Genomic DNA, 16,724 nt, shown 5'->3' with positions numbered 1-16,724 from the left:
TTACATGCAACAACCTGGTCGTTTGGTGAGATAGAGCCCTGCACACATCATCATTGTGACCTATGTTACTCACTGAAGCTGCTTTATAATGCACTATATGCCACCAGTTGGACCCGAAATGTCCGCCCAGCTGCACTTCGAGCAATTTGTTGCGAAAAGTCCTTCACTGGCAGTTATGAATGTGGGACACTTTTTCTTTGGTGCCCGAAGCTATTTTGTATCCTGGCTTGACCTTGATAGTAGCCTCTATGTTCTTGATAAAATAATGATTTGCTGTCCGCAAAATAGAAGAATCTGAATTGTAATGATAAAAGACAGACTTGGCAGATGAAGAAATATTACACTCCTAAGTAGGCAAGCATGTCCTACCTGCATCCCCATTTAAGGCAGATGTGAATGAGGGGATAGTGAGATGAGTCATAATGGGCCTGTTGCCATGGCAATGCAGAGGCCACCAGCTACTTGCCAGTGTTACCCGAGGCAGTAGCTGTCTCAGTACAGTGCGAGCAAGGTGGTTAGGTAGATGCTTACATTGAGCTTCTCTCGCAAGAGCCCGTGTGAGTACCGAAGAAGACCACTTTGAGAGTAGTTGGTAAGTGAACAGCCTGGGGGCCATGAGTATGTCCTTACCATCTCCCCAGCGTCTTTTCTGATTTTTTCGTATTTCTTTCGTAAAGCGCTAATAGCCATCAGTGAGCCTGTTTTGTAGTTGTATGAGTATATCTTGTATTTTATTTGTCCAGGAAAAAGGGTGTTAGTTTACAAATCCAGGGTTTAGCCATGAGGGTATTACAGATCTTGCTTAGCCTGTGTTGAAAAGTTGTTCTTATTCACACACTTCCCTTATAAAAAAAAACAGTTTTGCTGAAACGTCTTGAAATCCTACTAAGAATACTTGGTAGTAGAGCATACCATTATGTATTTAATGGAATTCCTTAAAGGTTACTGCTTTCTATAATGTGTCTTTAATACAGCCCATGGCATTTGAAGCAGGATTCCCTCATGGACACTAGTTTAAGATATCGTGTATGCTGTCAATATTGTCTTTTCCCTGTACCTTCCTCCAAGTGGTATTATGGGTCCACTAGCGTATGGGTCCACTCACTAGCAGTGGATTTCCAATAGATGCACGTGCTCTGGCACAGCCACAGGACAAGCTGGATCTCACCGGAAATCAGTGGCCATTTAAAAGGACGTGCATTTGTTAAAAGATCCCAACGTTGGAGACATTTAGCAGACATTTTTCCCTCACCGCCATCTATCAGGGATACACAGGCTTTTGTGCAATGTGAACGTGGCCTTCTGCATCACCGAATCTGTCACGCATTCCCTTTATTTTGTTTAATAGCAGAAACTTTAGGGAGGGCCGACTTCATCTGGAGAGATGTTCCTAGCCATGTGAAAATGCTGTATGAAAAATACTAATATTGGGTAACGAGAGTTGGACATGCAGTCATTGACTTCGTCAAACATTTTAAATGTAGTGCTTTGAAAGATTTCTGGAATTTTAAATACCACCCACTCCCACATCTCACGTGTCCCACCTGATGATGGGAGAGAATACATGCCCGCTCAAGACAATGGAGTACTATTCAAGCCATGTAAACGTATGACTGGTAACAGTGCTAGAGATCTTGTGTTGCTGAATACTATTGTCTTTATCTGTGTGTTTTCCTCTCCCAACCACAAATGGGCCATTGGTTGCCTTGATCCCTTGAGGAGATACTGTTGACCCAAACCAAGCCATGAAGGCGTTATCTGTTGGAGGACATAATCAATTAAATATATAAGTTATTTATGGAATAATAGTGACAAGTTGGAACAAGCTTCATTTGAGGTGGGGTGTTCTTACAGATCCTCAGGGTGAGGCTACCGAAGGCTTGTCTTTTGGCCCTTTTACTTTTTAATGTTTTGGGTTTGAAGTCTTTCTCTATCCTAGCCTGAAGCCAGAAAGAGTTATAATACGGCACACCATCTGCTCTAAAGACTATTAGGCCAGTAAGTGCTCATGAGATACCACTTCAGGTGCTATGGGCAAGGCGCATATGGCTTCCCACCATAAGAAATATTGCCTTGTATCAGCTCATTGAGAGGGTCACTGCATGAGTCACAGGAGGCTTGTTACCATGGTAGCACCGTGGCCAGCCGCATTCACTTGCAGGGAAACTGAAGACATTTGCTGTCTCATCCACACAGTGAGGAAGGCATTTGGGTTCTCTTTATACCAAGACAGCAGTACACATATCTGAGTTATTATGTGGGTTATTGGTCCGTTCGAAACATTAGGACTATCTTTAATCCCCCCCACCCCCACCCTGCAGTGCTTTCTCATCTTTTTGTGTCTTTTGTACCATCCAGATGTCTGCTTTGAAATGTTTTGACAGCGTCTCAATAAGTACATGGTATTGTGAGAAATCTCAAGTTCTAGCCATCAAAGTACCTTAGATCATATATATTTCCCTTTCAAAGTTGTCCCTTAGTCACTGAATTGTGTAATCCGCATACAGTACAGGTTTGTAGCTCCCTTTATCTAAACCGAAAAAGTATGACATATTTTTTAGTATTGGATCTTTAATGGATTAAAAGCTTTTCAATATTTTTCCTTCAATAAGGGAACATTTGATAGATCCCGATGCTGGAGATGCGCGACACTTAGTCGTGGCATGCACCCCTTTTCAGTGTCTTTCAAAGATGCACAGGTTTCTGTATAATATGAAACATTAGGGCGATGGGACATCACGCCATCTGTCAATGGTGCTTGCCTCTGCAGTCCTTAGTTAGGGCAAGGGACATTTTTAGATTACGGGTCCTGTCCTGGACAAAGATTCTAAGTTATGGGAATCTCAGGGCGAAGATTCTAAGTTATGGGAATCTCAGGGGAACAAGATTTATCATAATACCAATCTTTCCCTGAGGCAGCTTAATGCGAGATCCGTTCTGGCCGGATCAATCTTGCCAAACTGGGAAGCTTTGCAAATGTGCTTCCTGCTGATGTGCAGGAAGACTTTCTGTTTTGGCTGTGTGATACCGGGCCGTCTACAGCAGGCAGACTAAGCCTGTTCTCAGCGACCAGTTGTGAAGGCGGGGGAGCAAGGACTGGGAGTACGGAAATCACCATCAAGGTAGTTTGTCGGATTATTCTGCATCACAATGCAAATAAGACAACCTGCTTGGAGTAGTCTTTGTTAATGGGAAAGAGACCCAAGCTTGCGGGGTAGGACATTCTTTCATCGTCAGGTATTACAAAGCCTGCAGTTTAAACGTGTTTGACAGTTCATCACATTTTTTAGGGGGGGTAGGAAGGGGCAGATAAGTGGTTGGGGGGGTTTGGTATAGGTAAAAATAGGTGCAGGATGGGGGAAATTGGGGGGGGGGGGCAAAATAAATGAACTGTCAAACACATTTAAATTGCAGGCTTTGAAATGCCTGAGGATGAAATGGCATACAACCGCGTGCGGTCCTAAATCGAGTACCACAATTTTGTGGATTATAACGATGGCATGTCAGTTGATAACACCTTTTACCAAGTGCTCTGAAATCAGAATGTGCAGTATTTGGGGCTCTGTAAATCACCAAATATTATTATTGCTTGTTTTCCAAGATTGACACCCTTTCTAGGTGGTGAAATGTCAACTATTTCCCTGACACTATGTGAAAAGGGAAAAACCAACTCTCCTTCCCAGCTATGAGTCGCACCATCCTATTAGATCACCCCGAGCTTTGCGGTGTCCTAGCACACAGGATAAGGTGCAGCTTTCGGATGCATTCAGTAAGGCATCTATTCGTTCTTCCACTCATCCATTCATCCATTCATTTACAGCCCCATTTTGATTAGTCCTGCTGACTGTAACCTTTCCTCCAATGAAGACATACCACCTGCCTTGGCATGCCAAATGATAATATAGTAACAATAATTATTATAATAATACATGTCTACTCTTATTTGCAACCATTTTGACTCTCTTGGTCTACTGTTTTATTTTTAGCCTTTCACCGTGTTGTGAATTGTTCATCGACCAGCACACCACTTGAACTACGGTTTTCGTTGAGGTTCGAGATCCCGCTTCAGGATGCCTTCCTGGGTGAGTTTTTTTCATTAAGGTTTTAATCTCATGCCAGTGTGTAACTATTACAATATATGTTTTGTAAAGCAGAAGGGAAATGATCTTGTCTGCTTTTGCATCATGCACTTGCCTCAAATAAGACAGTCGGCCATTTTCACCATTGCACGAATTTAGACGCCCACTGCTGCAACATTTTCACATGAAGTGAAAGCTTCAAGGCTTTTCACATCTGTAACCTAAACCTTTACAAATGTGAATACAAGAAGTCATTTTAAATAATGTACTGGCACAGCTTCAGGGCCAGTGTGTTGGCAAATACTGAAGGTTAGCTAGGCTGGTGGATGCGTCTGGTATATGCTCCTAGGGCCATACCACAGGTGGGCTTTGAGATCTGGAGGCGGTGGGATTGGAGGCGGACGGCACTTGCCAGAGGCAACCTTAAGAACGGCCCTGCCCGTAGCCAATGGCTTCTTTACTTACTAATGACTACTCTCCTCGGAAGCAGCCACAGCTCTGCCATTGTGCACATCTTGTCACAGCACTGGCTCGCACCCTTTGTGTAATTTCTTCTGCTCTATCATCTTTCCCCAAGGCTCCCGAAACCACCTGATAGGGTGCCTCACAGGAGAGGCCACCAAGCTCCCCCAAACGCCACACTGAAGTGATAGCCACCTGGAAAACTCACAGGAGAGGCCACCAAGCTCCCCCAAATGCTGCGCTGAAGTGATAGCAACCTGGAAAACCACTTTTAGCGCGAGGATCCGAAGGGAAACTTCAAAGGCTCAAAAGGAGAAAACACCAGAGCCTAAAGGACCAGCGGGAGATCCCAGGAGGGCAACCCAGAAACAAGGACAGGCCGAGCAAGCGAAAATTCCGGAGAAGGCAAACCACCAAGGAGTGACCACCCACAGCTGGACCCCCAATGGTATGAGACAGAGAGACCCAAGTTAAACCGATACTGAAGAAACTGCAGCACAGTAGCCCCAGAACCCAAGGTGGAGGAACCGCCATGACTCAGACACCAAGACATGAAGTACCCCCAGTGCCTCTCGTTGACCCTCAAGGTAGAAAGACGCCAGTCCCTCTGAATGTGAGAAACATCTTCATCAGAGAGCCCCCCAGAAACTAAGTGCGCCCTTTCAGTTTCCAAGCCCCCCAGACCAAGTTCTTGGGACCCTCTACCCGTAGGGGGCCCACCAATGGATCCAGATTCCCAGCAAGAGTCAACATGGGGGATACAGCCAAGTCCAGGAGAAGGGGAAACCAAAACCTGCAAGGTCAAAGCGAAGCAATGAAATTCACCACTGCTGGAGAGGCCCGGATATTTAGCAACACCTTCTGAATGAGAGGAAGGACGGAAAGGCATACAAGAGCCCCAGCGGCCATGGGGAGGTTGGGGCATCCACCCCCACACCTCTGGAGAAGGGAAACGGGAGAGAAACCAGGGGACCTTCGCAGACAGGGGAGAGGCAAACAAATCCATCCAAGAAGTCCCCAGAACCCTGCAGATCCTCCGAAAGACCACCTCCCGCAGCACCCACTCCCCCAAGGGGAACACACGGCTGAAGCAATCCACCACCACATTGTCCCAGCCCCTGATGTGACAAGCAGACAGCGACAGAAGATGAGACTCCACCCGAGTACAGAGAAGAAGAGCAAGAGACCCTAAGACCGAGACCGAGAGCTCCCCTGGTGGTTGATAGATGCCACAGTGACAGTATTGTCCGAGCAGAGGAGAACAGCCTGCCCTACAAAGACCAGGTAAAAGGACGTCATAGCCTTGAAGGCTGCTAAGAGCTCCCTCCAGTTGGAGGACCTTGGATGCATCCCCCCGGGGCCACTTCTCCTGCACCTCCAGACCCAAGGCCACCTTTCCCCACCTCACCAGGCTGGCATCTGTGGTAACAATGATCAGAGAGGGCGGACAAAGCAGGAACCACCCCAACAGATTGGGCAGGTGGAGCCACCAATGAGGCAGGTACCTGAGGGAGGGACCCACAATGATAGGAGCCTCGAAGTCCAGAGACGACTCCTTCCAGAACCTGTGGATATGGAGCAACAGGGGTTGTAGGTGAAGACTTTCCCCTAGAACCAGAAGAAGAGGAATTGGAAAGTGAAGGAGAGCGAGGATCCACATGGCGAGACTTGGAAGAACGCTTCCCCATGGCGTCAGCACCAACAACCAGAAGATCAGGCCCACAGAGGAGGAAGGCAACAAAACAATTAGAGGCCTGCACACAAATTTACCAGCAACAGGGGGAAAGGGCAGGTTGCTAGGCAACCACAAACCCAGCCCGGGAGGCCAGGTGCACACAATCAAGCCAGCACAGAGCACACCCCCCCACTCCCGCTTACCTCTGCCCGGGGTGAGACCACCCCGGGCCATGCACACCTGGAGGGCGAGCCACTCCCCGAAGCCCCACAAAACCCACCCCCGACTGGTGCGGGTGACCTCGGCCACCCTCCGGCTATTCCGGCAGTGGTAGGAGGGAGCGGGCTCCCCACCCATACTCAAAGAACCCCCCGGAAAACATCTGCCATACCGAGCAGGTCCCTGCTCCACAAAGGACCCTCGAGGCGGTGGGAAAGACAACAAATCCCCCCCAGCTATGACGAGGGGGCGGGGTGACAGAAGCAGAGTCTCTGCCCAAAGGCAGGAATAAACTGCCTGGGTCTTGGGGAAGGCAGGGTGTTATGCCCGGAGGCGGGAGTTTGAGGGGGTGTGGCCTAACGAAATTAGAAGTAGTAAGAGGGCTCCTGTATGGTGGTGGGACACATCATGGATAAGGGCTGGGCCAAGGCAGAGTGGACATCGAGGTAATGGTAACCTACCCTGACCCCTTTGGACACCCTCTTCGGCCAAGACTTTTTATGGGTTCCACTGGCAAAACAATGCCATGTGTTCCACTAGTTAGCGACTGTTCTCCAAACCTACTTCAGCCAAGCTGTGCTACCATCATTTCTGGTGACTCGTGCAGAGGGGGCTTGGGAGGAAGGCTGGAGTGCGTCGCTGCTCATGCGTGGAGACTTTACTGTGCTTCCGGCGCCTGATATTAATCCTTTGTGCCGGGACCCGCCAGGCCACTCCAATCCTTTCTAAAGGTCGTCCTCCCATCGGCCCCATGGGAGAAAGCAGAAGCTTCTCTACCCGCAAGCCACTTTCCTGGCTATTGCAGACAGCGAGAGAGCATGGTCAATATGACCATGCAACTAATGTATGGCAAATTTCGATGACAAGCTTTCTGGCTCCTCCCTCTTTCTCACTGTAGTGTACGCAGATGCACAGGCAGCTATGCAGAACATTACACAGAAACACACACATGGCTCTCATTGAAAACAACACTAGGCCATTCTCTGCTCTAACGAGGGATTTCATAGGGCACATCACCTCATTCTCCTTTCAATTGGGAGTAAGCAAATGCCTTCCACTCTCTACACACTAGTGGTGGTGGTGGGGGGTGGGATGCCAACCACTCACACCATCCTCTTCATGTACCCTACTACGATACCACAGCAATGCAAAGATAGATGTCTCTAGGAACCTCTTATCTGGCTAAAAGGTTTGGTCATTCCCACTGCTTGTAAACTTTGCCAAGCAACGGAGCCACAAATCGACAGGACTGTTGTTTTCACGGACAGGCTAGGTTTCTACTGCTGCCTTTGCTGCAAAAAGCGCTTGACAAGGCACTTCTAAATTGGACGAAGCCCCTCTACTAATTATTGTAAGCATAAGGCAAATCAGAAAGGAGTTCTGTCAGAAATAATGAATGGAACTCCTCAGTGCCTTTCAAAGTCCTTTTTACATATGGTAGTTGGTAAAATATTCCTTTTATAGATGGTCACCCATGGCACCTACATGTCAATTTCAAAGCCCTTAAAATACGTATTTTTGTACGTGTCTATGAATTCATGTGACAAATTTGAGGCAGTGGTCGAAGTGTATAAAAAGAAGTAGTGGAACTATGTTCCCTGCTGGCCTGCATCAACACCCCAAAATCCCATCACCACGCCCCCTCCCACACAAAATACACCCACCCAAACACTTGCACCTGCTGTTTAAGAGAACGTTCAGTGCAGTGCACTAAAAGTGCAAGTTTCAACTTCTTCCTACACTTTTATTTTAAAATGAAACCATTCCGGAACGGTTTCTTTTTAAAATAAAAGTACAGGAGCTGTAAAAGGTCATTTAAAAAAGTAGAGGAGCACCGCTCCAGACCACTCCCACTCACTTCGACCACTGATATGAGGGGAAATTTCTCTGAAATGTTATCCAGCCCTTTAATTAAACGTTTGAGTTGTAATATTTAATTTCGGAGGCTTTAGGTGCTGCAGGCTAGGGGACTGAACCAACGCTTATGTTGAAAGGCCTAAAGAAAGCATGGGCTTTCAATAAGGGCTAATGGATGGTACAAGCTTGGTGAGCCCTCCTGGAGGCCATTAACACCATTAGCGCCAAGCAGGAGTAGGTGTGGGAGAGGGCAGCCTCCCACCCAATGAAAAGGGTGATGCCTGTGGGACATGGAAAGAGCTGGCACAGAGCATTCAAGTTTCCGTAGAACCCAACGTAGAGGTAAAATTGAGTGCCCTGGGAGAAGTGGGCCCAGGCAAAACGTATACTGTAGCTGCAAGAGGAGCAGGCCATGTGCATCCTCTAGCTGCTGTTATTGACATTTCGAATTAATATATAATGACAGACACGGTATGTCTTTCTGGTAGCTCTTTATTCCGTTAAGTAACATCCTCTTCCTTCGCGAGGCTCCTCCTCTTCCTTCTTCTTCTTAATTATCCTAAAGGATGATGTGCACCAGACCCACCAATCAATACTTAGCTTACATAAACTCACAACTCCTCCCACCGCCCCGTTTGCCTCACAAAATCCAACATCACACTATTCCTCCTCCTGCCTCTCTCCCCGTCACCTTCCAGCAAAATCTTCCCACTCAGCTCAGCCACACCCAGCGCAGACAATCGAACCCTCATCAATTCTCTCTCCTCAACATGTCTCTCACACCTAAGCAGAAAATATCCCACAGTCTCAGGCACCCCCCACACCGCACAATCCCTCGACTCACGCTTCCCCACTTGAAACAGACAATCATTCAGTCCCGCATGCCCTATCCTCAACCGATTCAGCATCACCTCCTGCCCCCTCCTCCATTCCAGACTCCCTGCATCCACCTTCACCAACACTTTCCCATGAACACCAAACATCCACCTGCCCTTCACCCCACTCACCCACCTCTCCTGCCACTCATCCATGACCCGTCTCACCACCACCGCCTTCACCGCATCCACACTCAAAGGTAATCTCACATCAACCGCTCCCCTTCTCATACCCTCATCCGCCGCCAGATCCACTAACTCATTACCGAAAATGCCATTGTGACTGGGGACCCATGCCAACTCCAAATCCATTCCCCCGTGCACGCACCGATCAATCTTCCTCCTGATGTCCATAATCACGTCCTTCCTATCACCATCCCCCGCCACAATCGCCTGCAACCCACTCAGTGAATCTGAAAATATCACCACCTTCTCTAACCCCAACTCGCACACCCTATCAATCGCCAATGCAATCGCCACCAACTCAGCCGTACAAATTGACACATCATTCGTCAATTGTCCCACTTTATACTCCCCAGTGCTTTCCAGATAATACGCCATACCCACTCTCCCAGACACAGGATCCTTCGAACCATCCGTAATCACCTTGCATCCTTCCTTTCCTGCCACATACGTCTGACCCAAAGCTTTGATCTCGCCCCGCAATCCTCTCTTCTTCGACACCACATTCGCTAACTCCAAACACACCTTCGGAGACCCCATCATCCACCTCGGCCATCTCTCCAAATCCGTATCCGTCACAGTCATCAAATCGCCCACACCCCACTGCGCTCCCTTTTCCCACATGTGAAACCCAAAAGTGCCCCCCTTCCTCCTCCACTGATCCCTATAATAATCAAACCTCCAATTATACTTCAAACATTCACGCACCGGATGAGCCACACTCTTCGCACTGCACTTCACCCACCATCTCATATTCAATGCATCCCTCCTCAACCCCAACGGCATCTCCCCCACAAGCACCTGAACCGCATTCGCTGGAGAGGACCTCATCACACCCGAACACACCCTCAATGCCCTTGCCTGAACCCTGTCCAACCGCAACTTCTGACTCGCCGTGAAACCCACTGACACCTGACATCCAAAATCCATCACTCTCAAAATCAACCCCTTATACAACATTCGTAGACACTTCTGCTGAGCACCCCACTCTTTCCCAGTCACCGCCCGCAACAAATTCAACCTTCGTTTGCTCTTATCCACCATTCCATTCACCTGAAAATTCCAGTTTAACTTCCTATCCAAAATCACCCCAAGTACCGAAACTCTTCCACGCTTTTCACCTTGTCACCTTTCAAAACCAAGTCCAACCCTTGCTGCACTCTTCTCCTTGAGAAAACCATACTCATGCTTTTAACCACAGACATCGAAAAGCCCCATTGCCTACACCACTCCTCCATACGCACTATCGCAGCTTGCAACCGATTCTGCACCAACAAAAAACTCCAACCTCTTACCCATAACACACCATCATCTGCAAAGAAATCCACCTGACACCCGAAACCCTCCAAGGCCCGAATCAACCCGTCCACCATCACATTAAACAGCATCGCACTAATCACACTCCCCTGCAGTGTCCCATTCTCCATCTTCCAAACCTCAGACAACACCCCCCCCTCACTCTCACCTGAAAGGTCCTGTCAGCCAAAAACGCCTTAATCCACCGAAACATCCTTTCCTTCACACCCATCTCCAACAGTCTCACCAGCAACCCATTCTTCCACACCATATCATACGCCTTCTCCAAATCCAAAAAGAACGCCCCCACCATCTCCCCATCACACAACGCCTCCTCCACTCCAGTCGCGGGTGCCAATGCGCGTTCCTATTAATTTCTGTCTGTATTTGTTAAGTGTGGACCTGGCAGCAGGGGGCTGCGGAGGACTTCACATGGAAGTAGTGGGACAGCTCGAGTTGGAAGCGAGGATGTGCAAATAGGATCCGTAGCAAATGTTACCATGTATACATTAAATTTAAGTTTGTGGTAGAATATGTGTGCATGGCTACAGCTTGTGAAGGTTACAGTTCAAAAGGGCCTGGGGGAGTAAAAGACCGAGAAATACATTATTGGAGCCGTTTCTAAATTCTTGAATATATGTAGGTTTCCTATTTAGTGCTTACTTGTAGCTGAGAAAGGGGTGCTAAGAGAGAGGGAATTAGAGGGGAGTTGAGGTTGGAAGAGAAATCGCTGGATACAATGGAATGAAACAGGGTCAAGCCTTGAAGTAGTACTTATTTTGCCAGCCTAGTGGTAGGGGACTAGGACAGAGGTCCCTGGCATGCTATTCTCTCCCTCCCATGAGCAGGGTCGGACTGGGACAAGAAATAGGCCTGGACACTCAAAAAAGTGTCCCACCCCTCGCCTCAAAAAAAGTGGCCCACCCCTCACCTCAAAAAAAGTGGCCCTCAAACCATCATCCGTGAATCGCGTCAATTCACGACTTTACAGAAAATGCAAATTATGGAGGGTTCATATGTCTGTTGCATGTTATGTTTTGTGTAAACGCTTGAGAAAGTGATAACATTCCTTTTGTTCTTTTTTAAAAAAACATCACATAGTTAAATACTTATTTTGCAGAACCAGACTCAAGGCATTTCTACTCGTTGCCACCAAAAATGAAAATAGAGTTGCATTAATAAGCATTACAGCGAAATGATGACACCAGAAAGTACCTGGCCAGTTGTATTTATGCACAAATATTACATTGCAAAATAACATAACTTTGCATACAGTTCTGTGACAGGGTCCACAGCTCTGAGGCTCAGGAGTGGCATGAAACAAGCACCGCCATTACAGTTTTGGGACATGTTGCAAGTCGATGCTTATACAAGGCTCTGCAACCCCAACAGGGAAGGGGGGTTAGGGTGACGATGGTTGGATAGGAAGAGGGGAAGTGGGGAAACCGGAAATAGGTTTAGTGAGAGGTTACGGATAGGTTGGGGATGTTAGGGTAAGGTCTTGACCACTGCGCACGCTTCCAGCGGGCTGTTACACAGAATTCATACAAACATACGTCCGTGCTTCTGACACTACACACATATACAATATCACTATCACAGTATACAAAGGCACAGAAGCATAATAAACACATATGACCTGAGTGTGACCTAGCCGAATGAATGGAAGATCAACAGTATATCTGGGGGCCTCTTACTGATAGAAATCGTTCAGAAGCTGAAGTTGATACTGATGCTTACTCTCGAAGCCGAGCCAGAAGTAGAAGGTGAACCTCTGTTCCCTTCGTTGCAATCTGAAAGCTGCTGTGCCTTCAATAACTGATCCAAGAGAGGACCTTTCTAGGAGACCTCTCCCCAAGCTACGTGGGACCATCGTGCACCAGCTGATCTTTGCCAAAGCTCCCTGGTAGACCGACCTACAAAAGGCTGCCAACCAGAGAAGGGGACCGCCGAGGAGAACAAAGAGAAGCACCGGACAGCAGTCCACCATTGACGACCGGAGCCACCGTGCACCCTTTGCCTATCCAAGGACTCCCTTGCACACCCTCGTCGACCGCTTTTGTCCTACCGGAGAAAGCCAAGGCCGCCGACGACCGAGGAGAATCCACCGGTGGGTTTCCCCACCACCCGAAGACCTCAGAGATGCCGACGAAGCTACTGAAGCCAGCCGTGGTCCCGTCCCGTTCGCTGACACCAGACGCTGATGACTTGACGCCCTTGCTGGGCCAAAGTTCTTCACTGACTCTTTGCAGCAACGAACCATCACCGTTGAGGTGCACCGCACGCCTCCCCTGTTGCAGGACGTTTTTGCGACCGATGGTCAACGAGCACCACAATGACCGAAGCTGCTGCCTCAACGACAATGTTCACCTTTTCTTCATCTCGGAAGTTCTACGACCCGTGGCTCCTGCTTGAAAGGGAGCACACTCAAGAAGGACCCGTTGATTCCCCAACGAAGAACTCTACAACACAAGATACATTTGGGTTGCAGAACTATAGAAGAAGATAAGACTCTAATAGACAATATATGGACTGGGCTTGTAGTGCATCTTCATTTACAGGTTGCCCAGATGGGGGGATCCTCATTCAGAACTGTGCCTGACGGTAGGGGCTCAGTATTCTGCCAAGTGTCTAACCAACTTGTCTTCGTCCTAAGTCTATGGTTGATATCGTTTTGCTGTGTTAATTCGTATGCTATTTGAACTGAGTACAGTTGATGCATTTTAATGGAAACAGAGTAATCATGGTACCACCTAGAACTGTATATATTTACCATTTTAGAATTGTCGGAGCACAAAGTATTATCGTAATTGTGTATATAACCTTGAACCTTATTTATATAAAGACTGTGTTTTAACTAACATAGTGTGTAGACATTCCTTTGTGGGTGCTTAGGCACTACACTGTACTTAAGAACCAGCCTGCATCCCCTCCTGAGAAGCTAGGCCTTGATTGCTCGACCATAGCTACCCTATAGAGAATCTTGGCTGGGGTCCTCTGTGCCTCTTCTCTGCCATACAGAGAGCAGGAGAACAGACACCCCCCTCCGGTACTTTACACTGGTGGCAGCGGTGGGATGATTATAGTTTTAAGAATCAGTGTGTAACCTTGCCACTTACAAAATATCTACACTTTGTTAATTTGAGGTTTAGTTGTGTACAGAATAACTACATTACAGGCAATGGACTCTATTGCAAATGGTAAATTGACTTGGATGAGCTTAGAGGCTCTCCAGAGTGCTTGCGAAGCCAGGGAGTTAGACTTTGTGGATACATCTAGGGCTGAGCTGATAGCTGCCTTGGTGGACTACCAGACTGATTGTGAAGCTCTTGAAGGGGCAATGCAACCAATAAAGACTCTGCCCCTGGGGTTATTACTGAATCTGATTCTGGGAACACCCCCATTGCTGCTGCTTCAGGTCGGAATCCCAGTACTGCTCTTCAGGGGGAAGCCCTGAAGATTGAACTTTTAAAATTGGAGCTACAACAGGAACAGTTAGCCTTTCAATACAGAAAGTTGGAAACAGAAGCTGAGTTAATGATAGGGGCACTGAGCACCAGAAAATTCAGCTGGCGAAAGCTAGAGTGGAGACTTCAGCGAAACCAGTTGAGAGTGTCAGGTCCCGAGCCACCAAGTTTATGAAATATTTGGTTGGTGTGTATGCAGAAGGTTCTGATATCCTCCAATGGATTGAAGCTTTTGAGATGGCTTGTGCAATTCATGATGTTGATAAAAGAGATTGGGCTAAGTGTTTGTTAAGCAGAGTGCCTCAGACTGGATACGACTATATTCTGAAACTGAGTGTGGAAGAAAGGGGTCCGTATGAGTGCATGAAGTGTGCTTTGATTGCCAAGTTTGGCAAGACACCGAACCAATACCTTAAAAGGTTCAGGGAATTTAAGAAACGAGAGAATGTGTCTTGGGTTGACTGGGTGAGTGGTGCACACATGAACATGATGGGGTGGATTGATGGTTACAAAGTGAAAACATTTGTTGAATTATCACACCTTTTGTTCTTTGAGCATTTTTTGGAAGCCTGTTCACCGGAGCTGCGTCAGTATGCTGCTGACCAGAACATTTTAGATCTCTTTAAACTGGCCAGGCTGGCGGCAAGTGGTTCTCCCACCGGCTATCCCCTAAGGACTCCAGTGGGAAGGACAAGAACAAAGAAAAGGGGTCCTCTCAGAAAGCTGAGTAGTCCCAAAAGCAATCACAATCGGGTAAACCAAAACCTTCCTCTCCCAAGACCCAAAAACCTACTGGGGATCAGTCTTTTGTGGGTGGGAGTAAGAGTAGTGGTCCGCCTGCTGTAAAGCAGGGTCCAAGTGGTTCCAGTACCGTACCCACACTCCTGGCACTTGTTGGGTCTGGAGCACAAGAGGGGTGACCCCCAAGTGTAAGGGTATGGCACTTGGAGTCCAGGCTTGTCAGCCTGACCTACCCCTACTCCGTACCTGAGGTGGAGGCCACTGTCCTCCTCTCCTCTACTGGGATCACATTCGGCGCTCTTGTAGAGATTTCCCTAGTGTCCCTTGGGGCCTGGGACCAGTACGCAGAAGTACTGGCAACAATCCAACAGAACACCCGTAGGTTTTTGAGAAGTGTCCTCTTGAATTAGCAGCCTTCTACTGGTTTGGGAGACACTGGGGTAAGCATGACATTGGTGGACAGGACCCTGCTCAAGCCAGAGGACTATGTAGGTGCACCTCTGAGAACTACCGGGTTAGCTGGTGGGCCTCCCTAATTATCGCCTGTAGCCTTAGTCAAAATTGCGATTGGAGACAAGACAGCAAAGCTTCCTGTCCTGGTTCAGGACAACGTGCCTGCTAACATTTTGTTAGGAAATGATTTGGTGGAAATGGGGATGATCTCGGATGGTCTACCCATGGCTTCTGCGGCAGTCACCCGATCACAAGTCACACCGGGTGCGGCTGCGAGTCCGGTACCCTCGCCGACGGGAAACCCAAGGTACGACGAAGGAAGAGCAAGAAGGCCGCCTCTGCGAAAGGGACCCCTTATCTTCCTGCTGCCCCTGCAGCACCCACTGGGATTCATGCTCCGGACGGGCTGGATCTAATGGCAAACCCAAACTCAACTCCTGAGTGATATGAGGCGGAAGACCCTCCTGCGGGAGAGGTGCTCAACCCAAAGGACCACCCCGACCTTCAATGCTTGTTAGCTGAAGGGGGACCCTCCCGGGCGGAAATCTGTAGGGGTCAGAGAGAGTGCCACTCTCTTGAGGGTCTGAATGAACAGGCCCTGTCCCAGGCACAGGGAGAAGTACCTAGGACATTCCAGATCTATTGGGAGGGTGAGCTCCTTGTTAGTGATTCAACTAAGCCTGAACCTGGTGCCCTCAAGAGGTTGGTGGTACCCCAGGTTTACCGGCCATTCCTATTGCAGTTGGCACATGAAGTGCCCTTTGCTGGTCATCTTGGGATGAAGTAGACAAGCAAAGACTCTCTGCCCATTTCTACTGGCCCCGGATGGGAGTAGAGGTGGCGTCCCACTGCATGACCTGTCCAACTTGTCAGTTGTATGGCAAGACTGGAGGCAGTGTCATTGCCCCACTGCAGCCGATGCCAGAGGTTGGCACACCATTTGAGAGGGTGGGCATTGACATTGTCGGTCCCCTTGACTCTCCCACTTCAGGTGGGCATCGGTTCATCCTGGTCTTTGTAGATCATGCCACCAGTGCCCCGAGGCTATACCCTATCAGACTATTACTGCCAAGGTGGTTGCCAGGGCTCTCCTGGGCATTTTCACCCGTGTTGGATTCCCTAAGGAGGTTGTCTCTGACTGAGGATCCAACTTCATCTTGAGTTACATGTAAACCACGTGGAAAGAGTGTGGAGTAACCTACAAGTTCTCTTTCTTTTAATACATTTTTACTGGTTTATTCAACATACATTGCACCAGAACACGCTGCTCATATAACAATCCCCAAACTTCTCTCCCCTCCCTACCCTCCCCTTGGAGCCCCACAATCCCGCCACCTCCCCCTATACGTTAATGGGCATGTCATCCTCGGCACTTCCCAGGGAACTACTTCCGTCAGGTTCCTCTTGTGTAGTTCCC

At 48.3% G+C, this 16,724-nt stretch overlaps 1 protein-coding gene across 1 annotated transcript in view; it reads left to right on the top strand.

Moving 5' to 3' along the window:
• The first annotated feature begins 456 nt into the window (after positions 1-456).
• LOC138498547 (maestro heat-like repeat-containing protein family member 1) overlaps positions 457-16,724 on the top strand; it is a 262,370-nt gene continuing 246,102 nt past the window's right edge. The window contains exons 1-2 of the mRNA XM_069622325.1: positions 457-592; positions 3,987-4,082. Coding sequence (XP_069478426.1) covers positions 4,071-4,082 — 12 coding nt within the window. The 5' untranslated portion in view covers positions 457-592; positions 3,987-4,070. The remainder of the gene's footprint in view (positions 593-3,986; positions 4,083-16,724) is intronic.

This window comes from Ambystoma mexicanum, chromosome 5q (assembly GCF_040938575.1).
Source record: "Ambystoma mexicanum isolate Mex_15411 chromosome 5q, UKY_AmexF1_1, whole genome shotgun sequence".
Taxonomy (NCBI): Eukaryota; Metazoa; Chordata; class Amphibia; order Caudata; family Ambystomatidae; genus Ambystoma; species Ambystoma mexicanum.
The sequence above is the reverse complement of the archived record's forward strand: the minus strand, read 5'-3'. Positions and strand labels throughout refer to the sequence as shown.